Source organism: Dama dama, chromosome 11, assembly GCF_033118175.1.
Source record: "Dama dama isolate Ldn47 chromosome 11, ASM3311817v1, whole genome shotgun sequence".
Taxonomy (NCBI): domain Eukaryota; kingdom Metazoa; phylum Chordata; class Mammalia; order Artiodactyla; family Cervidae; genus Dama; species Dama dama.
This window is the reverse complement of record NC_083691.1, coordinates 56,000,536-56,027,057: the sequence shown is the minus strand read 5'-3', so window position 1 is coordinate 56,027,057 and position 26,522 is coordinate 56,000,536. Positions and strand designations below refer to the sequence as shown.

Here is a 26,522-nt window from a genome sequence, read left to right as displayed (position 1 = left end):
GATTATTTCATTTAATTTTTTAAAAATTATATAATACTACATGCACATGGCAAAATTAAATTGAAACAATACACTAAAAAGTAAGTCTCTCCTCCCCCAGGCCCTTGGCTCTCTCCCCAGAGGTTAGCATGGTCAAAGTCAGTTGTGTTTTCTTCCAGAAATTTTCTATACACATTAATTGCTTGTATTTTTGACAGTTTCATCACTTGCCCAACCCTCTTTGAAAACTCTTAGAAGTTCCCTGGCAGTCCAGTGGTTAGGGCGCAGAGCTTTCAGTGTTGAGGCTTTGGTTTGATCCCTGGTTGGGGAACTGAGATTCGGCAGGCCACCCGGCATGACTGAGAAAAAAAGAAAACTCTTACCCTCTTGAGTGTGATGCTATTATATTGGGAGCATAGAAATGCACCTGAGTGCTGTACAGATGCCTTGGATATGATGGGTTCATCCGGCCTTTTCTCCTCAAATACATCCTAATTCTCAAGGTCAGGGCAATTCAAGGGCTTATCCTCATAGAATTTTGTTGTTGTCCAGTAACTAAGTTGTGTCTGACTCCCTGCGACTCCATGGACTGCAGCATGCCGGGCTTCCCTGTCCTTAACCCTCTCCCAGAGTTTGCTCAAACTGGTGTCCATTGAGTCAGTGTTGCTATTCAACCATCTCATCCTCTGTTGCCCCCTTCTCCTCCTTCCTTCAATCTTTCCCAGCATCAGGGTCTTTTCCAATGAGTTGGCTTTTTGCATCAGGTGACCAAAATGCCAGAGCTTCAGCTTCAGCATCAGTCCTTCCAATGAATATTCAAGGTTGATTTCCTTTAGGATTGACTTGTTTGATCTCCTTGCTGTCCAAGGGACTCTAAAGAGTCTTCTCCAGCACCACAATTTGAAAGCATCACTTCTTTGGTGCTCAGCCTTCTTTATGGTCCAACCCTCACATCCATACATGACCACTGGCAAAACCATAGCTTTGACTATATGGACCTTTGGCCAGATACATAATAAGATTATGAGGTGCATGTTTGTGAGCAATGGATGATGATTCGGAGAGAAGCAAAGCCCTTGAGCCTCACTGAGACATTGTTCCATTACTCACTGCACATTACAGGATTACCTGTTGGTCTTGCTGTCTTGCTAGATGACAAACCACTAAGGGCGAGGATGTTTCTACCCCAGCTTTGGTTTCCATGAACTGCTTAGCCTAGGCCCCTTACCTCACAGCTTTTCAGTTGAATTTTCCCAACTGAATGAATCACTCAATAAGCCAGCAGTTGTCTTTGAATAGAAAGTGGGGCAGGAAAAAAGCTTGAGGAAAAAAATTGAAAGAACATGTAGTGATTGCTAAGAGTAGCACCCGCTCACCACAACTAGAGAAAGCCGATGTACAGCAATGAACCTGGAGAAAGAAATGTAAACCCACTCCAGTATTCTTGCCTGGAGAATCCCCATGGACAGAGGAACCTGGTGGGCTACAGTCCATGAAGTCACAAATAGTCAGATATGACTGAGTGACTAACACAGCAGTGAAGACCCAGTGCAACTAAAAATAAAATTTTTTTTTAAAGTCATGTTAATGTGGATGGGGTGCACAGGAAAGATCTGGAAGAACAAGGAGGCTTAGTAGCAGGCTGACCAGAGAATACAGGGGCTCCGGCAGCTCAGAAGAACTGCTCAGGATCTAATGCCCATCCTGCCCCCTCACCCCCCACCCTGCCAATCCTCATCACCTGGGGCAGGCTCTTACACTGTCCTACACTGTGAGCATGAGGCTGGGGGAAACCAGGCTTTTGTACCCGTGCTTGCATAAAAATGAAGCTTCTATCTATAAATCAGATACCTGCAGAAATTTCACTTCTGAGCATTTTCTTAAAGGTACATTAGCATCAGGACATAAAGAAGCATACTCCAGGAGATTCACGCAGTTCTGTTGTAGTAGCTAAAGGTTGTGACCTTCATAAATATCCATCTGTGGGGGGCTGGGTAGATGCTCATGCCCCCTATACAGCCATTAAGAAGGGTAAGGCCTGGGGAACTCCCTGGTGGTCCAGTGGTTAGGACTCAGTGCTTTCACTGCCCTGGGCCCAGGTTCAATCCTTGGCCAGGGAACTAAGATCCGGCAAGTCACATGGAGCAGCCAAAAAAAAAAAAAAAATAAATAAATAAAAGAGAGAGAGAGAGAGAAACCACTCTTCATGTACTGGTATGAGAAAATTTCCAGTTCATTTCAGTTCAGTCACTCAGTCATGTCCGACTCTTTGCGACCCCATGAACTGCAGCACGCCAGGCCTCCCTGTCCATCACCAACTCCTGGAGTCCACCCAAACCCATGTCCATTGCCATCCAACCATCTCATCCTCCATCGTCCCCTTCTCCTCCTGCCCCCAATCACTCCCAGCATCAGGGTCTTTTCCAATGAGTCAGCTCTTCGCATGAGGTGGCCAAAGTATTGGAGTTTCAGCTTCAACATCAGTCCTTCCAATGAACACCCAGGACTGATCTCCTTTAGGATTGACTGGTTGGATCTCCTTGCAGTCCAAGGGACTCTCAAGAGTCTTCTTCAACACCACTGTTCAAAAGCATCAATTCTTCAGCACTCAGCTTTCTTTATAGCCCAACTCTCACATCCATACATGACCATTGGAAAAACCATAGCCTTGACTAGACGGACCTTTGTTGACAAAGTAGTGTCTTTGCTTTTTAATATGCTGTCAAGGTTGGTCATAACTTTCCTTCCAAGAAGTAAAGGAAGGAAATTTAATTTTAATTTCATGGCTGCAATCGCCATCTGCAGTGATTTTGGAGCCCAAAAATATAAAGTCAGTCACTGTTTCCACTGTTACCCCATCTATTTGCCATGAAGTGATGGGACCAGATGCCATGATCTTACTTTTCTGAATGTTGAGCTTTAAGCCAACTTTTTCACTCTCCTCTTTCACGTCCATCAAGAGGCCCTTTAGTTCTTCTTCACTTTCTGCCATAAGGGTGGTGTCATCTGCATATCTGAGGTTATTGATATTTCTCCCAGCAATCTTGATTCCAACTTGTGCTTCTTCCAGCCCAGCATTTCTCATGATGTACTCTGCAAATAAGTTAATTAAGCAGGGTGACAATATACAGCCTTGACATACTCCTTTTCCTATTTGGAACCAGTCTGTTGTTCCATGTCCAGTTCTAACTGTTGCTTCCTGACCTGCATATAGCTTTCTCAAGAGGCAGGTCTGGTGGTCTGGTATTCCCATCTCTTGAAGAATTTCCCACAGTTTGTTGTGATCCACACAGTCAAAGGCTTTGGCATAGTCAGTAAAGCAGAAATAGATGTTTTTCTGAAACTCTCTTGCTTTTTCAATGATCCAGTGGATGTTGGCAATTTGATCTCTGGTTCCTCTGCCTTTTCTAAAACCATCTTGAACATCTGGAAGTTCACGGTTCACATATTGCTGAAGCCACCAGAGTGTACTGTTAATTGTATGTGTGGTGGGGAAAGTAAGGTGTGATGTGAAGGGGAGCAGAGAATACCACTAAGTGAGTGTAGGGAGCATTGCAGGTGTCCTACATACCCACATGATTGTACATCTTAGCCCTAGTCCACTTCTGGAAGGATCTGCAGGAAACCGATGATGCTTTTGTGCTTTTGGAAAAGGGTCCAAGATGGGAAAGAGACTCTGTTATGTCCCCTTTTGGACTTCTAGAATCTTTTAAACTATGTGCACACACAACCTATTAAACACACACACACACACACATCTCTTAGATAATAAACAAAACAGCCACAGTTTGACAGATTCCCCCTAGGATTATCTGTGTATCTTGGATTGGTGCCTGAGCTTGCCAGGTTCATTTGCCTCTTGAGGCTGACAAATACTTGTTTTCAAGACCAAATTTCCTCCATTGTTAATCACGAGTGTTCAAATACGAGGGGATCACATCTCTGTTCCTTCAGCTCCTTCTCTTTTCTGGCTGTGAAGCATTAAACCATCTTGACATGAAAGTGCCCTTTAGTTGCTAGGGGAATGTTCAGGAAGGGCCTGCCAGGAGCAGAAGGCAGTGGACTAAGATGGGGAAAGAAGGGGTGGGTGGAGCTGCTGTCTGGAGTGATGTGAGAGTTAAAGACCTCTGATATGTCTTCTTGGAAATTACTGTTTGTGTTTGCTGTCTTATCACGAGGATGGCCTAGAAGGGCTTTACTTTTCCGATGCCTCAAACCTGCCCAAGTGTCATGTTCCCTCACAGCATCATGTTTGAATGGTACCCAGGATTTGTTTTTAAGTCTAGTAAGACATGCAGAGGGGCTTCCCTGGTGGCTCAGTTGGTAAGGAATCCTCCTGCAATGCAGGAGGCTCTGGTTTGATTCCTGGGTTGGTAAGTTCCCCTAGAGAATAGATAGTCTACCCACCTCAGTATTCTTGGGCTTCCCTGGTGGCTCAGACGGTAAAGAATCTGCCTGAAGTGCAGGAGACCTGGGTTTGATCCATGGGTTGGGAAGATCTCCTGGAGGAGGGTGTGGCAACCCACTCCAGTATTCTGGCCTGGAGAATCCCCATGGACGGAGGACCCTGGCGTGCTACAGTCCATGGCGTCACAAAGAGTTGAACACGACTGAGTTGACTAAGCACAGCATAGCACAAGACATGCAGACACAGAAATGACTGTCATGAAGGAATAAGTTTATTAACTTCACAGATCCCAAGGGACTTCCCTGGTGATCCAGTGGCTAAGAGTCCACACTCTCAGGGCGGGGATCCTGGGTTCAATCCCTGGTCAGGCAACTAGATCCCACATGCCACAACTAAGAGTCAACATGCTGCAACTGAAGATCCTGTGTGCCGCAATGAAGACCCAATACAGTCAAATATATAATAAATAAATACATATTTTTAAAAAGATACACAGATCCCTAAGAGGCACAGTGTGCCATGCAGAGTCACACAGGGCAGATCAGGAAGCAGAGGAAGTGGGGGCAGGAGCCTGTATTGTGGTGTCCATGAGAGAGGCAGCCTTTCCATCAGCAAGGTCCCAAGATGTCAAAGCAGCAGAATACAGAAAATAAAAAGACCTGGTTAATACCCATTTGACCTGCCAAGAATGGTTGCACAGGTTGTTCATAGCACAAGATACCTGGCCAGTGGAGCTGAAATTCAGATGAAGCCCTGTTTGCAAGTCATATGCTCACAGGACTGCATCCAGTCGAAGGGCTAGGCTTTTTCTCACATGTGCAGAAGTACCACATGGGTTAACAGAGACCCCTGATGGTGCTTGTCTAGGATGTTTTTCTATACTAATTGTCTTGATTTGAGCAATCTCTGTTTCCTTGACTGAACTGTCGGTCCCAAGGATGGCAGAACCTTGTCTGTGTTTCCTGGTAGACTGGAAGCTCCAAGAGAACAGGGCTCAGGCCTTCTTTGTTCCCCAGTGTCCTCTTGGTGCCCAGCACCAACTGCCACATATGGGTGCTGGCAAAGTGTTCATGGGATACATCAGTGAGTAGTACCCAGGACTTTAAAGTTCAGAGTTAAATTTTATCTATACCTTGAACTCTTCTTTCTTTTGGCACCAAAATGATCAAAACCTTTTTGCCTGCTGTTGGTTTTTAAAATTTAGTTTTTTTTTCTATTGAAGTATAGGTGGCGGTAGTGGTAAAGAACCCACCTGCCAAAGCAGGAGATATATGAGACAAGGGTTTGATCCCTGGGTTGGGAAGATCCCCTGGAGGAGGGCATGGGAACCCAGTCCAGTATTCTTGCCTAGAGAACCCCATGGAAAGAGGAGCCTGCCAGGCTAGAGTCCATGGGGTGACAAAGAATTGGACATGACTGAAATGACTTAGCACGCACGCATAGTTGATTTACAATGATGTGTTAGTGTTGGGTGTACTGCTGAATCACTTTGTTGTATACCTGAAACTATATGTATATGTTCAGTTCAGTCGCTCAGTTGTGTCTGACTCTTTGCAATCCCATGGACGGTAGCACTCCAGGCTTCCCTGTCCATCATCAACTCCCGGAGCTTACTCCAGCTCATGTGCATCGAGTCGGTGATGCCATCCAATCATCTTATCCTCTGTTGTCCCCTTCTCCTTCTGCCTTCAATCTTCCCCAGCATCAGGGTCTTTTCAAATGAGTCAGTTCTTCACATCAGGTGGCCAAAATATTGGAGTTTCAGTTTCAGCATCAGTCCTTCCAATGAATATTCAGGACTGATTTCCTTTAGGATGGACTGGTTTGGTGTCCTTGCTGTCCAAGGGATTCTCAGGGAGTATATATATACATACATGTATATATATAAGTATATAAATATATATAAGTATATGTATATAAAGCAGTTATATATATTGTACTTGTTCAGTTGCTTAGTCGTGTCCAACTCTTTGTGACCCCATGGACTGCGGCATGCCAGGCTTTCCTGTATTTTACTATTTATATTCTATTCCCTGCCCCCTTCCCCCAAGTCTGCTGTTGGTTTGAGCAGGGTAAGTAGCATCCTCTTTCCTGCACAAGTTGGGCTCCTGTCTGGCTTGTTTGGGGACTAAGAAGACAGCCAAGGAACAGAGGCTTTATTCTAAGTGGAGATTCTTTGTCAGCTCTGCCCTGCTGTGAATCCTCCAGGTGTTTGTCCCTTCTTGGCCTCCAGGAAAGAGTGAATGACTGGGAACTCAGGCAAGGGTGGCTGCAGCATCTGGGCCTGCAGGAGCTCCGGCTCCAGCCGAAGTGAACAGAGCCTGGCAGAAAGCGCCAGTTGTTGTCAGGCACAGTCATAGAGTGACTGCTGAGAGACCCTGGGTCCCTAGCTTGTTTGACAACAAAAGAAAACGTGAACGGGCTTTGCGAACTCCCTGCTGGTCCCATAGATAGGACGCTGTGCTTTCACTGCTAGGTGCCTGGGTTCAACTCCTGGTCAGGAAACTAAGATCTTACAAGCCTCATATTGAGGTTACACACACACAGAAAAGGAACTGGTTTTCAAAAGAGGCCCTGGACTTGTACCTTGGATGTGCGTGTGTCCACACACGCTCATGGGAATCCGAGGACCAGGCTGTGTGCAGGCAGGAGAGCTATCTGTGCTCCCAGGTTCTGTCTTTTGTAGACTCAGGGCAGAGTTGCTGAAAACCTAATGGAATGTGTATTTTTCTCATCTCTCTCCAGGTTTCCATTCTATTATGAACTAAAAATAGCATTTGTAGCCTGGCTGCTGTCTCCCTACACAAAAGGCTCCAGCCTCCTCTACAGGAAGTTTGTACATCCCACGCTGTCTTCAAAAGAAAAGGTAATTTGTGTTGTTTTGCCTTTCACTCCTTCCAGCGAGTGAAAAAAATTTTTAAGTGATTTTTTTTTAAAAGACATATGATTTTATTGAAGGAGACTCTTGATTGACTTCTTTGCCCCCTACCCGAAAATTGTTCCTTCTAATCTTTCTCTTTTAAGTCTATTTTTATGACCTGGTGCAATTCTCAAAAGCATATTATTCATCCCTATTATTGTAAAACATTTCCATGCATCGAAACAAAAGACAGAAAAAAATTCACTCATAATTCAACTCCCCAAACTGAATTTCTTTCCTTTTATCAGGCTCAGCGCCTGTCCTTTTGCAGATGGAATTTTTATATATACTACTAAAAAATACTTTAAAAACCCACTTAGTACAGGGCTTCCCTGCTGGCTCAGTAGTAAAGACTCTGCCTGCCAGTGCAGGAGACACAGGTTTGATCCCTGGTCTGGGAGGATCCTACATACTGAGGAGCAGCTAAGCCCATGCACCACAACTACTGAGTTTGTGCTCTCGAGCCCAGGAGCCACAACTACTGAGCTCACGCACCGCAGTCATCGAAGCCTGCTCGCCCTAAAGCTCGTGCTCTACAGCAAGAGACGCCACTGCAGTGAGAAGCCCACATACCACAACTACAGAGTAGCCCCCGCTGTCTGCAACTAGAGAAAAGCCTGAGCAGCAACCAAGACTCAGCACAGACAAAAAAAATATAAATAACAAATTTTAAAGATACAAATAATAAATTTTTAAAATCCTAACATAAATAGGAAAGTTGAAGCCTAGAGAGATGGAAAGACTTGAATTTGTGCCTGGATAGCTACAACAGAGACTGGAATATAATAAATTTTTAGTACATTTGCATAATTGATCAATGATAAAATGTATGCTACAAATGAAATACCTACTCTTTTTATATTTTATAAGTCATCAGTTGATAAGTGTGTTAGTGAGAACAGACATAATTTGTTTCATGCTATTTACCTTTTGTGTTTTGCTTCACATACATTCTTGAAATGAAAATGTAGATTTGTCTAATGTCAGACATGGAAAAAATAAGATGGGGAGAAATTGCAGGAAGGAATCAATAGTAACTAAGGATTCAAGGAGGAATTACAACGTATACCTCTTGAAAAGAAATTTAAGCTACTTTTAAGGTAATGTCACTGTCTATAAAATTACTTTTTGTTTAACATCTCCACTGAACCTAATTTGCCAGATTTGTTTTCAATGGATTGTTCCATGGTTTTGTTGAGATTTCATACAATAAGAGACATGCGCACGCTAAGTTGCTAAGTCATGTCCTACTGTAGCCTGCCATGCTCCTCTGTCCATGGGATTTCCCAGGCAAGGATATTGGAGTGGGTTGCCATTTCCTCCTCCAGAGGATCTTTCCAATCCAGGGATCAAACCCGCATCTCCTGTGTCTCCTGAATTGGCAGGTGGATTCTTTACCACTGAGACACCAGGGGAAATAATAGATGAAGAGACCATTAAAATAAATGACCTCTGTCTTATTAATTTGTTTGGTAGCTCCTTTTTTCATTCAATCCAGTCTATGTAATGTTTCCTTAAAATAAAATGTTAAGCATACATACACACACACCAAAATACCAAATCAAAACCAAAAAGCAATAACTACAAAAAACTGAACAGATGCATTACTTGTCTTCTGAAATCTTAAACATGTTTCCATACCATCCTTTTCCACTTGCTCTTCATAAGGACCCACAGACATCTTTGCCATGATCTTTGTTTTCTGAATGTTGAGCTTTAAGCCAACTTTTTCACTGTAGGTGGCTTGATATATTCGTTTCTGTTGCTTCTGAAAGTTGGACACTTTGGATTTCCAGGGTAAGGCTTTGAGTACATCAGTTGGAGGTACAGGTTACTGTAGCCATTTCTGAGATGCCCTTTAGGAACTAGGACACAACACTTACTGTCTCAGAGGGTAAAATTTGAGAAACAGTAATCCCTGCCTCCACCTCATTATCAAATCTCTACTCTTCCTACTTCCCTTTCTCTAAACACTGGACTTAACCCTGAAGCCACTAATGTCATTTCCATTGACGTGAAGGTGACTGACTCTTAAGAGCTGCCACGAATCACGTCCAGAGTCAGCCAGGGGTGACAATGGAAACTTAGTGTTGTGACTTCCTGAGGAATTTTAAACAAGGACCAGGCAGGGCGTCAAATGCCCACCTGTATGCCTCAAAGTGAAGGAAGTGCACCAATGTGCTGAACTTCAGATGAGAAAGGGGCCAAGTGTCATTGACTGAACTCTGCTCCTATGATCACAGAATGGCTGTTTTCTTAAAACAATGACAACAGCAACCCAAACACACACAAAAAAGAATGAGCCAGCACTGATCCAAATTTGAACTAAACCAATCTTTTACTTGCTCTTGGTCCCTAAGTAGACCTCAATCCTCTCTCCCACCTCACCTTTACCTTGTAGTTGACTTGTGATTTCTGTTTTTATTTAATTATCTGTAAAATGATCTCCTCTATCAACAAAAATATCCCCTGTCTCTTTCTGCATTCTAATCTCTCCCATCGACATACGAGGGGGCATTTGAGTATTGTATGAAATTGCTATGAAATAATAGAATTTCAGAGATCCTGGGGCTTTACCTACTTGAGATAAGTAAGATGACAATGGTTCTTGGTTTTTGAAACCAACCACTGTTCAGGTGCTTTCCTGGCATGAACACATGTAGTCCTTACCGTGGGATTTCCGGGGTGGCTCAGCAGTAAAGAATATGCCTGCCAATGCAGGAGATACGGGTTCGATCCCTGGGTTGGGACAATCTCCTGGAGAAAGAAATGGCAACTCACTCCAGTATTCTTGCCTGGGAAATCCTATGGACAGAGGAGCCTGGTGGGCTACAGTCCTTGGGGTCACAAGAGTCAGAGAGGACTTAGTAACTAAACAACAACAATGAGTTCTCATCATGCTCCACAGGTTAGGTGCCACCACTGTCCTCATTTCTCAGAAGACAGAACCATGTGTAGAGGCTAAGCACTCACCCAGCTCTGACAGTTAGTGGCAGTGCCAGCGAGAATCAGTGATGGAGCAAGCTGCCAAGCTCAGCGCTCAGGAGAGGGGAGAAAGAAAAGAGGTTTATTTGGGCCTTCCAACTCAGAGTGTCTGCTTTCCTTTGACAGGAAATTGATGATTGCCTGGTCCAAGCGAAAGACCGAAGTTATGATGCCCTTGTGCACTTTGGGAAGCGAGGCTTGAACGTGGCGGCCACAGCAGCGGTGATGGCTGCTTCCAAGGTACCGTTCCGGGACCTGACCACCATGGCTGTAACTCATCCCGACAGGCTAAGTATAGCTGGGGTACCCTTGAAAATCTGAGGGGATAAAGGGTGAATATTACCCTCAGAAAACGGCATGCTCCTGCACACACACACATGCAAATGGTCTATGCAATACCGAGAGGTTCCCAGAGCCCCTGAAGCTCACCTGTGGTTCTCATGTGAAGAACTTCTAAGTTACTTGAAGCATAAACCTTGGACACAGAGAAGAGGGGAGGGGAGGCGATGGGGTACTTCTTTGCAATTTCCCAGCATGCACTCAGAGAGTCACCTAAATAGACAGATGCAGAGACTTACCTGAGTGAGCAGGTGCACTCCAGGCTCACATGACCCTGAAGATCCAGGGGAAGGAACCCAGGGTCCTAGAATAAGTTGAGTGGTTTAAATGTGGAGGACAATATGTATAGTAGCAGTAACTAGAGTAGAAGAGTGTTTAAAAAAAAATTTTTTTTTACAGTGTTGTGTTGGTTTCTGCCATACAACTTGAATCAGCCATGATTATACATATATTCCCTTCCTCTAGAGCCTGCCTCTCCTCTCTCCACCCCACCCGTATAGGTCATCGTGCACCAGACTGGGCTCCCTATGTTATACAGTGAATTCTCACCAGCTATCCATTTTACACATGATAGTGTGTGTGTATATATATATATATATATATATTGATGCTACCTTCTCCATTCATCCTACTCTTTCCCTACCCCTCTGTTTCCACAAGTCCATTCTCTGCATCTTCATCTCCATTTCTTCCTTGCAAATCAGTTCATCAATACCATTTTCTTAGATTTCATATATATTCATTATGACCCAGCAACCCCACTACTGGGCATATCCCCTGAAAAAACCACAATTCTAAAAGATACATGTACTCCAGTGTTCATCGTAGTACTATTTACAATAGCCAGGACATGGAAGCAACCTAGATGTCCATCAATAGATGAACGGATAAAGAAGATGTGGTGGATATATATGGGGGAATATTACTTGGCCATAAAAAATGAATATGAGTCAGTTGTAGTGAGGTGGGTGAATCTAGATCCTGTTATATGGAGTGAAGTAAGTCAGAAAGAGAAAAACAAATAACATACAGTAGAGGAGGTTTGAAATAAACACAAATCTGTGGGATATTGTGATGTAAGTCATTACTTCCTTCTCTTTTCCACCCAGCCCTGTTCAAAGGCCCTCTGTGTTCCTTCCCAGCTTCTTCTTCCATCACATTCTCCTTGTCGTTATGTCAGTTTCTTATCATGTGTTCAACCCTGAAAAATGTAATTAGCAGATGTTTACTTGTAGAGCAAATTCAGCAGATGGCCCATGTAAAAATCGCTTCCCCCAAACTCGGATGTAGAGTAGGGGTCTACAGTTGGTGGAGGATGGAGAAAAAATAGTTATGCTTATGTCTGGGGAGACCCCGTGGTTGGGAGGTGAGTTGTATTTGCAAAGGGAAGCTGTGAGTCCTAGATGGTGATGTGAGAGTTTCGGGGAAAGAGAGGGTAAAGCTTTGAAAGGATTTGGAAAAGGACTTTGAATACTGATCTTGGTGCTCCATGGGCTTCCAGTGGATGGTGGAATGGAGTGTGTGGACAGTGAGTTGGGTCAAGGGACTGAGCTGGGTTTTCTAGGCCCAGGGAGAAGCACTTTAGGAGCATTTCTGGGAGAAAGATATAGCACACAGGGCTGAGTGTTTGAAAAGTACCATCCACATAAACTCAGGGAGTTCTGAAGACATAGGTTGGCAGGGAGATAGGAGAACCAAAAGGGAATGATTCCTGTTTCAGAGGAGGACCACTGCTTATGTAATACAGAATCGTAGTGAAGTGTCTCGCTGCTTCTACAGCTGGTACCTGGAGGGTCCCTGTCTACCTTAGTACAATAGTTGCTGGCAAAGCAGCGAATCCCAGGGAGTATCTTTAGAGGGGAAATTCTGCTGCTTTATCTTCAGATGTATCAGAATTTACAAAGAGCAGTGAATTCCAAGATCATTCTATTTGAGATACAATTGTTTTATGCTTTTGTGTTTAAGCTGAAAGAAAAGAGAACTCGGAATTGCTAAATTCTGAATTGATCAGGCCAGCTTGGCCACATGAGGTTTATAGAAGCCTTCTTCCAGGACCCCTCCTCCACCCCATCTTCTCTGCTTCTTCACCTAAAGGACCGATTACTGCTCTTTCCTCAGCTCAGACACAGAGCATCAGTGTGGTATGTTTATCAGAGTGGCTCAGTGCAGGCTGCATGGCCACTCAGCCGTGTGTGTAAATTATATTCTGATGGTAATTCTGTAGGGCCATCCTTTTCCAGGTCCCTCTCCAGCCGGAGTCTCCTGAGTCTTGATACCATCTTGGCCGGTCACCATCAGCCCCTCTGACCACCGGGAAAGCCTGTGAGCCCAAGCCTCCAGCCGGGTACTTTACAGCTAACCTGAAGGATGCTCCAGACAGTCTGAAACTTGCTTCAGAAAATAACCACTCACTGGTTCTTTCTTGTCTTGCTAAAGTAGGGATGCCTGCTTTCTGCTGAATTTGGTTTCAGACTAGAAATTTTTCTGCCTTTTAGGAGCTTTGCTTTTCCTCTCTAAATGTCTTAACAGAGAAAATACTCTTCTCTCCCTAAAATAATGTCCTCTATTTTTGAAACAGATGTGTACTTAAAAAAAAAAAAAGGAAAATTCAGTCTGGCTGAGGGGTAGATCAGTGGTTTCCATAGCAACAAGGGACCACTCCAGCCAGCGGTTGAAGAATGATGACTCATCAGTGGGTTCAAATCTGGCTTCAGTGTTCAAACCACCTGGGAAGCTTTGTTTCTCATTTTTAAATAGATTCTCAGATGTGCTGAATCAGAATTTCAGGCCATGGACCCTTGCATCTCTATTTTTAACAAGTTCCCCAGATGATTTTCGAACAGCGAGCTCATTACGGGTCACTGCCTGACGCCCCATGCAGAGCCATAAACCACAGGTGATTAGGGTTAAAACAGTTAACTTCTTTAACATTCCTGGGATGCAGATTTAGCCCTTTAGAAGCATTAACCTTGAGAATGAGAAAGCTGAGTCCAGAACAACCTTGTCAATGACCCCAGGGCAACAGTCAAAGCAATTTTGTGGGGGGGAAAAAAAAGACACCATGTCAAGTCCCAGAGGCTAGGGTGACCATGTAATATAATATGCAGACAGGACACATCTGAGAGTGAAAGGGTGCTCTAATTATTATGCTAGGACAACAGGCATAAACTAGGTATGTTCCAAGCAAACTGGAATTTATGGTTGCAGTGCTCTTGGCCCCATTTTACATCTCCTGGACCCTGCCTGTCTCCTTCCAGAAAACACCTTCAACTGACAAATCAATTCTCACTCTAAATGCCTACTGCATTTAGCTCAACAGATGCAGAAGACAGGGTGAGGTGCCTGAGAGCCTCTCTGAGTTCAGACAGATTGAAGAGGGCCTGGGCCCAGGTGACCACGTGAGGAGGGCGCTTCTTCCTCATCTGATCTCTTTTCCATCCTTTGATGCTTCTCCAAGAGGAACTGCAGAGCTTAACTGGAGGAATGAAAAGTCTTTTACCTACACTTTTAGTTCATTCTTTTTCCTTGTAACTTTGAGCCCTGAGCCATTTCTCAAAAAAAAAAAAAAATGTTTGCAGGGATTTTGCAAATAATCATGAAGTGTGAAGAAGGTTTGTAAACCATTTGTTCAGTTGCTCAGTCATGTCCAACTCTTTGAGACCCCATGGACTGCAGCACATCCGGATTCCCTGTCCAGTTTCCAGGAGTTTGCTCAAGCTCATTGAGTCAGTGATGCCATCCAGCCATCTCATCCTCTGTTGCCTGCTTCTCCTCTTGCCTTCAGTCTTTTCCAGCATCAGGGTCTTTTTCCAGTGAATCAGCTCTTCATATCAGGTGGCCAAAGTATTGGAGCTTCAGCATTCGTCCTTCCAATGAATATTCAGGGTTGATTTCTTTTAGGATTGACTGGTTTGATCTCCTTGCAGTCCAAGGGACTCTTAAGAGTCTTCTCCAGCACCACAGTTTGAAAGCGTCAATTCTTTGGCCCTCACCCTTTGTCGTGGTCCAACTCTCACATCTGTACATGACTACTGGAAACACCATAGCTTTGACTATATGGACCTTTATCAGAAAGGTGGTTTCTTTGCTTTTTAATATGCTGTCTAGGTTTATCATAGCTTTTCTTCCAAGGAGCAAGCGTCTTTTAATTTCATGGCTATAAGTCACTGTCAGCAGTGATTTTGGAGCCCAAGAAAATAGAGCCTGTCACTGTATGAATTTAAGTTGCTATTGATGTTTTACCTTAGAACTAGAAAATCTAAAATAAAAATATTGCACATTGGAAATGTCTCTCCAGACCTATTAACCCCAACACATCCCCCAGTTTTCCCCCAAGGTCTAGTCCTTGTCCCTGGGAAGTAGCAGTGCATCTTTGCTTTCAATGACAGCTGCTCTGTCTCCTTCCTGGGAACACACTTCGCTAGTACCTTCTTTCTAAGTGTCCCTAGTCTCCTGGTTGGTTCTGAACTTAGATGTTAGCTATTAATATTTCCCAGTCAGTAATTCCACCTGGAGGGAATATTGAGCCCCACATCTTTTTAAGACTTTTAGAATTGGAAAGCTCTCTTTTTAAAAATAATTCTCTAGAAATTCATTGGGTTTCCCTGGTATGCTGAGACAGCAAAGAATCTGCCTGCAACGTGAAAGACCTGGGTTTGATCCCTGGGTCAGGAAGATCCCCTGGAAAAGGGAATGGAGAAATTAATTAGTTACGCAAAATACATTCTCACATGAGGAGAAACCATAGTGAGAAAAAAACAATTGAGTAAGAGTTTTAGTGACTCTGTCTGGCTCTGCCCATGTGTCTATCCACACGAACTGTACTCTTTTCCTCCTAATAAACACTTTTCACTAAAAAAAAAAAAATTTAAGACTGTGAGATATCCAGTCCCCCTCACTCCCCTTGACATTTGAACTATATCCTCCGTCTCTTCCACCTGCTCAGTTCTCTGGCCTGGTAAACCAATCTTGTGTTTTACTTGTCTCATAACTTGGAAAATAATGTCATTTTACTTCCGCTGGAGATCCTATCCTAGAACAGTTCCAGCAGTACCAATAATGTTATTAGAGTCAGCTGTTCAAGTCAGCTACCCTCAGTAAAGCTGGCACTCTGTGCGTGAGGGATGCTTCTGCCCCAGATTGCCTGTGGATTCTTTGCTCCCTAGAATCGGAAATTTCCTGTTAGTTTGTGAGCTCCTGGCGATGAGTGGCTCTGGTTTCTTTTCCCTTGATCCTCTTTTAGGAAAAAAACCAACACTGCCATCTTGTTTATTGTTTTACACTCATTAAATCGATCTGAAGAATAAACTTTTTGAGACCTCCAATCCTCTGTTCAAAATGGTAGCCACTTGCCACATGTGGCTACTTAGATTATTTGAAATTAGTAAGTTTTAATATTCAGTTCCTCAGTCTTTACTAACCCCCTTTTAAGTCCTCAGCAGCCAGTGTGGCTAGTGACTGACACAGGTATAGGATGTTCCACCGTCACAGGAAGTTCTCCTGGACAGCACTGCACCAAGACCTCTGTTATGCCTCTTGGGTTCTCCTTTGCCTTATGTCCACCTTCTTGCCTACAGTGCTCTGCTTTAACCAAGGCCCCTCCCTCCCTCACCTGCTCAGCCCTTTGGGTTTTTGTATGTGAGGTGTACCAGGAAAAGAGGGGCATGGAGACTCAGCCTACAGCATTGCCCATGGTGTAACTTTTGCTTCTTCACCTTCTCCCCTGGTCCAGCCCTACTTTTACACTTTGCTGACTTGTCAGGCAAAGCTCAGGCACTTTGCCTGCAATTATGGTCAGCGGCCACCAGGGTGTAGCCAAGCCTTGGCTATAGCCCTAGTATCCAAATAGCTAGACATAGACACAGAGAGATAAATTACAGTGTCTTCCCATTCATTGAAAAAAAAAAAAAAAAATTCCCCTTCTTTTTTGCTTTAAAAATAAACTCTATGGAACAATTCACCATAATTTTTTTTTTTTTAAAGTTGTCTGCCTCTGATCCTTATTTTTTATCCATCATTGCTTTATCTGAAAATCTTGCTTGAATAAAATGCTGCTTTCAAATGACCATGGAACTTTATTTTTGGAGCCAGAAGCTAATTCTGGAAAGTTCATAAGCCTAGTGATTTGAGATTTCTGACCAGACTGGAGTTGTTTGCCTTTGTTTTTTTTCTAGCAAAAACCCAAAAGAAAAAAAATAAATAACCTACCTGTTTACAATCTGTCAGATTAATTACAGTTAATCAGATTTAATTATATTTAACCCATTTAATTAATTATATCAATTAAATATTGATTCTCTTTTTATAACATCTCCCTATATCCACTCATGCTTGGAAGGCATGCTTTCCAAGGAAGAAGAAAAGACTGCTGGCCCCTCCAGGTTCCCATGTCTCCCTTGCGTGGCTTCACACCCTTGTGTCTGCCGAACCCAGGGACTCCAGGAAGCTTCGTGCTTGTCCCTTCACCCCTCAGAGCAACATTTCCCAGCCTCTGTGCTCACTTACGTCAGGTTAGCCCTCTTTCTGTTTCAGCCAAGGACTGTGTGACATAAAATTAATGTTTAGAATTCACTATGGCAACCATTTAAACACCAAGATGATCTAAACCATATGGACAACCCACTGAAAAAATTTGGAAGTATTCCCTGCCCTCTAGTCTCCCCAACAAATCAGCCTGCACTGGAGCTTGTTGCCAAAACAAGCTGAAACAGAACCAAGTAAACCTTGTTCACTGTGGTTCTACCATGCTCGCCTTTGTTACCCAATGCCCTTTCTCTCCGGATTTCTGTTTGGAATCCACTCCTGGTGGATTAAAACAAGGAAGAGACCCAGCCTCACAAGTCAGTGGAAGGGCCGGCACTCCACAGTAACAGGAAGAGTTACTGATCTGATGTCACTTGCCCCACCTCTGCTCCAAGTTGGCCTGTGGGGGTGCTGGATGCACCAAGGGTGGCAGTGGAAGAAGAGATGCCCGTGTGCCTGCCTGGCCTCTGAGGACCACTCTGAGCGTGGTTGAACCTAGGAGGTCTGAGAAACCACTTTTAGGATCACCATGAGTGGCTGTGTCGATGGCACCACAGCCTCCGTGGAGGAGGATGGTCGCCTCCTCCTCCTTGACTCTTGTCTCTACCATCTCCCTCACCCGCTCAGCCCTTTGAGGCCTTTGTGTATAAAGTTCACCAGGAAAACAGGGGTATAGAGACTCAACTTACAGCACTGCCCATGATGGAGCTTTTGCTTCTTCATCTTCTCCCCTGGTTCAGGCCTGCTTTCACACTTTGCTGACTTGCCAGCCAAAGCTCAGGCAATTTGCCTGCAATTATGATCAGTGGCCATATGTCTCTCCCTGCCCCCTCCCCTAACTCCCTTGTGTTTGGATTCTCCGTGACCCCAGCTTGCTCCTTTACCCCTCCAGGGCCAACTCATCCTTTCCTCGCCTTCAGTTGTCACCTGTTGCTCCTGGCTCCCAAATCAGCTCCTCTCCCAGGTCTCAAGTGCAGCATTACTGGTTCTCTGAACATCTCCCTCTCTCCTGGACCATTAGTACCAGGTTCCTAACTCCAAATCTGTCCCTCCTCTTTGTGTCCCAACTTTCTGATGATAATGAAATCACCATCCTCTCTCGTCCCCAAGCTCTAAATCTTAGCCATCTTTGATGCTCTTCCTCTGACTTACTCTTCAAGACCTGCCCATCTGACATCCCTTCCTTCCTTCCTCCCTTCCTTCCCCTCTTCCCATCACCGTCCCTTCTAGCTTGGACTCCTGCAGCAGCCACTCAAGTATTACTGCCACTCTCCCTGTTTGAGGCCTGTGCATTCTGGTACTGATCCCTGCCTCCCTGTCTAGTTGCTCCTGGCTCTTGTGCTGTATTTACAGCACCACCTCCCATGCTATTCTAGTAACAGTACCTCCATATGGTGTTCCCTGGTGATTCAGATGGTAAAGAACCTGCCTACGATGTGAGAGATCTGGGCTTGATCCCTGGGTCGGGAAGATCCCCTGGAGAAGGGAATGGCTACCCATTCCAGTGTTCTTGCCTGGAGAATTCCATGGACAGAGGAGTCCGGCGGGCTACAGTTCATGGAGTTGCAAAGAGTCGGACATGACTGAGTGACTAACATGCTATTTCCAGAGTTTTCTCTTTCCTACCTCTTCTGATGCTGATTCTTCATCTGCCTCTGTCCCTACTGCTTGAAATCCTATCCACCCTTCAAAATCAAGAGCCATGTCCTCCACAGCTGCCTCCTCAGATTCCTGGTGAAACCAGTCTCTCGATTCATGGTCCTCCAGTGGCCCTCTTGCCGTCGTTATAGCCATGTCTTGTCTGCATCCCTACTAGTTACACAATAAATAGTAAGGAATGAAGGACGGTTGTACCTGTTTTTAGCTGTCACAGCCAGAAGAACAATGCTTAGTATCAAGTGTGGGCTTTGAAAATAAGCAGGCCCAGGTTAGAAATCCCAGCTCCAAGACTTCGCTTGTGGTCCAGTGGTTAGGATTCCTTGCTTCTGATACAGGGAGTGTGTGTTCGATCCCTGGTCAGGGGACTAATATCCCACATGCTGTGAGGCAAAAAAAAAAAACCCCAACAAACCTCAGTTCCTCCGCTTGCTATTGCATCTCTGTGAGCCTCAGTCTCTTCACTTGCAAAATGTGCATGATGATGGTTTCTGCCGCAAAATAGTCATGAGGCGATGTCCAGAGACTTCTTAGGATGCAGAGCTCATGCGGAGGCTGCCTGTCGGTCACTCCTCCTGTGTCCGTTTACACCCTGAGGTTGATCATGATCTTCACTCACTGATGAACCAAATAAAAGAAACAAGTCCGACGCTGGCATCACAGTGTGATTTACAATCCCGTCTTTTCTCTGGGTGTGGTGGCGTGAGCTGGGCATTGCCCGTGCTCTGTCCACCTTGCCTGTGCTGAGTGGCCCTGCGAGAGACACTCCCCCACCCTGGGCTTCAGGTCCCTCTTAACTCTGGGCTCAACTTCTGCCACCTGTTCAGCTTCGAGGCGGGCAGTGCCTGGGCAGCAGCTTCTGTATAACACATGAGCCCCTGCCCCCATGCCCCCACTGAGAGAGAGAGAGAGAGAGAGAGAGAGAGATGAATGTTACCCTGTGAGTGACTAGAACAAGAGCCTTAGATGCTGCCATCCGTAGCCCCTCACTGCACAGGGGAGGACACAGAGATCCTAGTGCCGAGCTGCTGCCAAGGGTCACACAGCTGTTAGATGCCCAGCTAGGCTGAGAGTGAGACTCTAGTTGCCAGTCACTTGTTCCTGCATCACTCCAGACACCCCCACAGCCCCCTCCCCTCCACACACACCAGACCAATGCTTCCTTAACCACATTCTGCTTGGATCTCACCCCCTGGCCAGGAGGACCCAGAACTGAGGGTCTGAGAGATGCCAGTCTGCCACTGAGAATTCTAGAACCAACCCTGGGTACTTTTAAGGTTGTCTGTCAGTTTTTCAGGCAAGGCTTGGGGCCACACTTAAATCCTGGGCAGTGGGTCACAAGTTACCTTAAGACATCAAAGGTAGGGACTTTTCTGGTGGTCCAGTGGTTAAGAGTTCACCAGCCAGTGCAGGGGACATGGGTTCAAATCCTTGGTCCAGGAGGATCCCACATACCGCAAGGCAACTGAGCCTGCCTGCCACCACTACTGAGGATCATGTGCATAGAGCCTGTGCTCTGCAACAAGAGAGGCCGTCACAATAAGAAGCCTGAGTACAGCAACTCGAGAGTAGCCCTGACTAGCCACAACTAGAGAAAGTGCAGCAATGACGACCCAGCTCAGCCAAAGAGAAATGAATTAATTAAATTTTTAAAAAGATACTAAAGATAGATTCTCTAAAGCTTTATCACTGTGTCCTAATTGGTTTTTCAGTCACTAAGTCGTGTTCAACTGTGCAACCTCATCGTCTGCAGCACACCAGGCTTTCCCTGTCCTTCGCTATCTCCGGAGTTTGCTCAAACTCATGTCCATTGAGTCAATGATGCCATTCTGTTGCCCCTTTCTCCTCCTTCCCTCAGTCTTCGCCAGCATCAGAGTCTTTTCCAATGAGTCGGCTCTTCCCATCAAGTGGCCAACATATTAGAGCTTCAGCATCAGTCCTTCCAATGAATATTCAGGATTGATTTCCTTTAGGGTGGACTGGTTTGATCTCCTGCTGTCCAAGGGACTTCAAGAGTCTTCTCTAGCACCACAATGTCCTAATATTACATTGTAAATCAACTATACTTCAATAAAAAAACAGAAAAAAGAAATTAGATCCTGGAACAGGGATCTGCCTCACACAAAGCTCCCTCAGGGCCTGATCTCTCCAAGGACCAAACAGGGCTTCTGGATGGGTCTCAATGGTGGCCTTCTGCATGTGAGGGCTGGGACAGCTGGAGTCCTTCCTGGTGACCCCGAAAGCCCACCACCTGGGTGCTGGCCTGGCTCAGAGGACCAGGCCCAGCTCTGGTTTACAGGGACTCTGCTCATTCGTGCACTGTCATTGTCCTGCACAATGTCCTCATTTCCCATCCCTCTCCTCATCTCCTCAGCAGCTATTGTGGGCACCTCAGATCCAGCCAGTGCTCCAAACCAGCCTTCCCTCACCAGAGCTAATGTTCATTTTGCACTTCATCTCCCCTTAAGGGCACTGCTAGTCCCTTTTTTTTTTTTTTTTTTCCTGATGTGGACCATTTTTTTAAAGTTTTTATTGAATTTGTTACAATATTTCTGTACAATTTGTTACAAAATGTTTCTGTTTTATGTTTCGGTTTCTTGGCCATGAGGTATGTGGGATCTTAGCTATCAGACCACAGATGGAACCTGCATCCCCGGCTGTAGAAGCTTGGAGTCTTAACCTTTGGACCACCAGGGAAGTCCCGCACTTCAGTCTTTCCTGCAGACATCCATGTGCCTGGATCCAACTTGAGAAAGAAAGGCAGAGCACACACCAGGGGCCATTCTCCCTGGGGGCCACACAGTATATCTGGAATATTCACATGACTCTTAAGTGTTAGTCACTCAGTCATGTCTGACTCTTTGTGACCCTTTGGACTGTAGCCTACCAGGCTCCTCTGCACATGGGGATTCTCCAGGCAAGAATACTGGAGTGGGTTGCCATTCCCTTCCCCAGGGGATCTTTCCAACCCAGGGATCAAACTCGTGTCTCCTGCATTGCAGGCAGATTCTTTACCATCTGAGCCACCATGGAAGTGACTCTAAAATCCCACTTATTCACTTGGATCACCACTCAGAAACCGTCAGTGGCACTCTCATCGAAGTCCAAGTTTAGACAAAGCACAGTTTTTCCAGACTTACCTCCTGCTGCTCACCAGGCACCTGAGCCCCTTCTCTGATTGGTTCAATCTCAGTTTCCCAAATCCAGGTTTTCCTCTCTCACACCTTGGCTCCGACAACTCTCCGGCCACAATATCCCTCCTCTCTCTTTCTGATGCTGCAGCCCTCATCTCTAACTCAAGTTTGAACTCTTGGACGAAGCCTCTCTGGGTGTTCCTGCCCACACTGCTCTCTTTCTCTCTGTGCCTTGAAAGTCTGTCATGCGTTTTGTCATCTGTCCTTTGCTGTCTTGTTTGCGTTTGTGTCTTGATGCCTGGCCAGACTGTGAGGCCCTTAGAAGCCGGAAAGTGTTAGTTGCGCAACTGTGTCTGACTCTTTGTGACCCCATGGATTATAGCTTGCCAGGCTCCTCTGTCCATGGGATTCTCCAGGCAAGAATAGTGGAAGCAGGAACCGTGTCTTGATTCATATTCATTTCTGTTTTCTTCCACCGGGCTTCCCTCGGAGCTTCTGGAACACTATCAGCATTGGTGGTGAATGAAGGAATGAAGACATGAGTGAATGAGTGAGTCTGAGGCCAGGGCAACAGAATGGTGCCCTTCAACCCATTTCATAGGCTTGGTGCCCATGGCTTTTTTTTCTTTTCCCCTTTATCAGGTGGCTCGACTTTTTCCTTTTGTCTCCTCTTTGGACCTCAGAGAAGGGCAGGTAACCCCGTTGAGAGGTGTGACTAACTTCGAACTGATCCAGTCGGGGAGAGAGGCCAGTAGCCACCTCTGCCTACCAGCCCATGGTCTGGATCCAAGCCCGGTGTCTCTCCTGCCGACACCCGTGTGTGTCCATGTGCGTTAATCCCAGAGCCGGGGTCAGCCTCTGCCCAGAGCCTCTTATTGTGTTAACGTGGTGGCATCTAACATGCGATTAACTTATTTGTTTTTGTTTGTTTGTTTCATGCCTGGAGAGTGAATTGGATTTGATGATTGATGCTACCGTTGATGCTATGGTGGGAAGGATTCTCTTTCTCTTTTGTTTGATAACCCACTTCTGTGGCACAAACGCAGGCCCCTGCCTTCATCCAGCATGCCGAGAAGGAGCCTGCTCGGGCTTGGTGTGGAGCATGTGTAGCTGTAGAGGCTAACTGTGTCAATGAGGTGCATACCCCATGGGTATCTAGAAGGAAGCACTCACGCTCTTTGAATTGCCAGTGGGAATTGTGGTTACTGCTGGCGGCTTTGTTGTCAACTGACTGACTCACTGCAGCCTTCTGACTTCATTCTCATTGTCATCAGTCACAGGCCTTAGATATGGTGTGAGGTGAGGTGTGCTAAACTTTATGCCCTGCTAGAGCCCACCGTGGGAGTCCTGGGGTCCCTTCCCCACTGTGTCCCTCCAGAAAAAAGGACCTCCTCAAGGGCCTGCAGCCAGACTTAGTAACTATGTTAAATCGGGGCTCTCTGGGCTGTAATGGCAGGTGTTCTATTAGTGGTCAATTTTTTACCTAGAATATCAGATTACTAGAGGTCTGGTGGGTTTTCCCAGGAACACACTTGCTCCCCCGACTAAGAAAAGCATTAAAACATAGAGAATTTGGTGTGTGTTGGCTACATGGATTTCTTATTCCTTACAAATTAGGGAAAGAATTAGGAATTAAAGATCTCAGATTTCCAACACTGTAAATCAATCATACTCCAGTAAAAAATAATTATAAAAAAGTCTTTTAAAATTAAAAAAAAATTACAGTATGTGTTAGGTATAAATATGTATGTGAAAGTACTTGTAAGCACCTAAGGTTTATATCTTGAATCCATCTACAAAATTAGAAAAATGTAGTAATGAAGTACAAATGGAGGGACTTCTCTGGTGGTCCAGTGGTTAAGAATCCGCCTTGCAATGCAGGGGACTTGGGTTCGATCCCTGATTGGATAACTAAGATCCCACATGCCACAGGGCAACTAAGCCGGCGCACCACAACTAGAGTTCAAGTGCTGCGGTGGAAGATCCAGAATGACCCAAGGAAGATCCCACGTGCCGCAAATGAGATTGGACACAGTCAAATAAGTAAATTAAATAAATTAAAAAATACAAATGGAAAAAGTACATCAATAAAATTGAAACACACACACACAAAAATAAAGATCTCAGATTAATAGAAAATTCAGTGACACAGTTTACCTCTTAAAGTTCAGTTTTCTGAGTTTTAGCCAGGAAAAAAAAAATTTAAATAATCAGGAATAGATTTCCCTTCCTCGCCCCCAAGATACTTATGTGGGATTTCTGGTGTTTTAAGGAGCTGAGAGAGCCACTGGGCCACATGCTATCGACATGCCAGGAAAAATGTGAGGTTGAGTCTGTTCAGACAAACAGTGTGTGAACAAGCAGCTGCAACAAGACCGGGTAGAGCATGCTTATAATATGGTGGGAAATAAAGAGCTCCAAGTAGGACAGAATACAAATAGGAGACTCGTTTTCATGGAAGGCCGACTACGTCTCCCTTTCTGGTCCCATGATATTGGGCCACGGGGAGGTTCTTCCAGGCGTGAGATGCTGAAGGCAGTGCAGACCTGTGGTGTGACAATCCTGGGGCAGGTGCTCGCAATGTGCCTGAAGTAGGCTGACCTTGGCTCATGAAAGGGCTCCAGACTTCCCAGCTTTTCCTATGGTTCATATTCTAAACTTGGTGTTGGCTGGGAAGGAAATTGATACAAGAATTTAAAGACACCCACCCTAGAATTTTATTTACGTTTCCTCAGAAGTACCTTGAGAGGCCCAACATTTATTCTAGAGATTTTCAAATTACTCTAGAAAGTCTCAGGGTTGCGATCAGAGCCACATAATCAACTGTAGAGGAGAAGGCCATAGATTCTTGAAGTTAAAATTTTCCAGTTGGGAACTCCAGAAGGGAATCTTACTCAACCCTTTAACTTCCCAATGAGGTTGCAAGGCTGAGCAGGACCAAGTTGATGGGTTGGGGTCCCCCAAGCAGAGTTGAGACCAGGCTCTCAAGGCTGGAGGGTGAGTACATGGCAATTTCTGAAGAAACCACTTCTTCCTCCTTTTTTCTCATTTGTTTTAAATAATTCCATGTTGTTTTTTCAGTCTAGATGGCATTTGTCAGCATCATGCAAGACTCATATTCACAGATTGGGGTCCACAGGGTGGTCATGGAAGAGTGCTGTGGGTGTTACTGGAAATGCAACTGTAATGATTTATTACGTGAAAGGTGATACATGTTCATTGTACACAATTCTAAAAGTACAAAAGAGGGCATCAGGTGAAAAGTCAGTCTTACTCCTCTGCCCCCGCCCTCCTCTGGCACTGTTTTGTTTTGTTTTTAAGATTTATTTATTTTATTTTTTGGCTGCGGTGGGTCGTCATTGCAGTGCTTGGGCTTTCTGTAGTTGCCGTGAGTGGGGGCTACTCTTCACTTGTTGGGTGTGGGCTCCTTGTTGCTGAGCACAGGCTCTAGGTACACCGGCTTCAGTCGTTGCAGTGTGTGGGCTCAGTAGCTGTGGCACACAGTCTTAGTTGCATGTGGGATCTTCCCGGACCAGGGGTGGAACCAGTGTCCCTTGAATTGCAAGGTCGATTCTTAACCACTGAACCACTGGGGAACCATGACACAGTTGTTTTAAAAGAAATCCTGTAATGGGACTTACCTGTGGTTAAGTGATCCAGTGGTTAAGAATCCACCTTCCAATGCAGGGAACTCGAGTTCACTTCCTGGTGGGGGAACTAAGATCATGGATGCCACGGGGTAACTAAGTCCCTGTGTCAAAACTACTGAGAAGCTCACAGGCTGCAACTAAGACCTGATGCAGCCCAAAATAATAAATAAATACATAATTTTAAAATGAATAAGTAAAAGAAACCCTGTAACCTTTCAGCAGGCACTTTCACAAATGTAATTATTTGGCAATTAACATGGTATAACTGGGGCTTCCCAGGTGGCTCATTCGGTAAAGAATCTGCCCACAGTGTGAGAGACCTGGGTTTGACCCCTGGGTTGGGGAGATCCCCGGAGAAGGGAATGGCAGCCCACTCCCATATTCTTGCCTGGAGAATCCCATGGACAGAGGAGCCTGGCGGGCTACAGTCCATGGGGTTGCAAAGAGTCGGACACGACTGAGTGGCTTACACACACACCAGGGAACTCCTCTACTTCTTCTTATTAAAACGGCTTTCTTGGAGTCTTTAGATTTTTTTCTGTGTGTCACTTGCATACATGCAGTAAAGGGAAGCTATAGACACAATAAATTGGTTGAAGTCTTTCTAAGATTCTTTTGAACCACTTATCAGTATCCATATATGATGAAGCCACATCACTTTCTGTGCTCTCCCGAGTACAGTGATGCAGATATTTTGTCTCTGAGATGTTCATCCATGTTGCTGTTTCCCATTCTGCCACTTTCTGCATCTTACTAGAAGGTGTCAATGGAATGTGTTTTAAACAACCTGGGCTCATAATCCTTCTTCCAGTAGGTCTTGGTTTGTTAACAGTGAACAGTCTAGAGTTTCCTTTGTCTGGTCCTGCCTTCGGGAATAACGACTGAGTGCATTCGTGTATAAGCAGTGACGACAAGAATAAGGCAAGCGA

The 26,522-nt window shown here is 45.1% G+C and overlaps 1 protein-coding gene across 3 annotated transcripts in view; it reads left to right on the top strand.

Moving 5' to 3' along the window:
- REEP1 (receptor accessory protein 1) overlaps nucleotides 1–26,522 on the top strand; it is a 149,240-nt gene that overhangs the window by 100,774 nt on the left and 21,944 nt on the right. For all 3 annotated transcript variants that reach the window (XM_061155284.1, XM_061155286.1, XM_061155285.1), the window contains exons 4-5: nucleotides 7,133–7,253; nucleotides 10,419–10,532. In XM_061155284.1, the coding sequence (XP_061011267.1) occupies nucleotides 7,133–7,253; nucleotides 10,419–10,532 (235 nt within the window). The remainder of the gene's footprint in view (nucleotides 1–7,132; nucleotides 7,254–10,418; nucleotides 10,533–26,522) is intronic.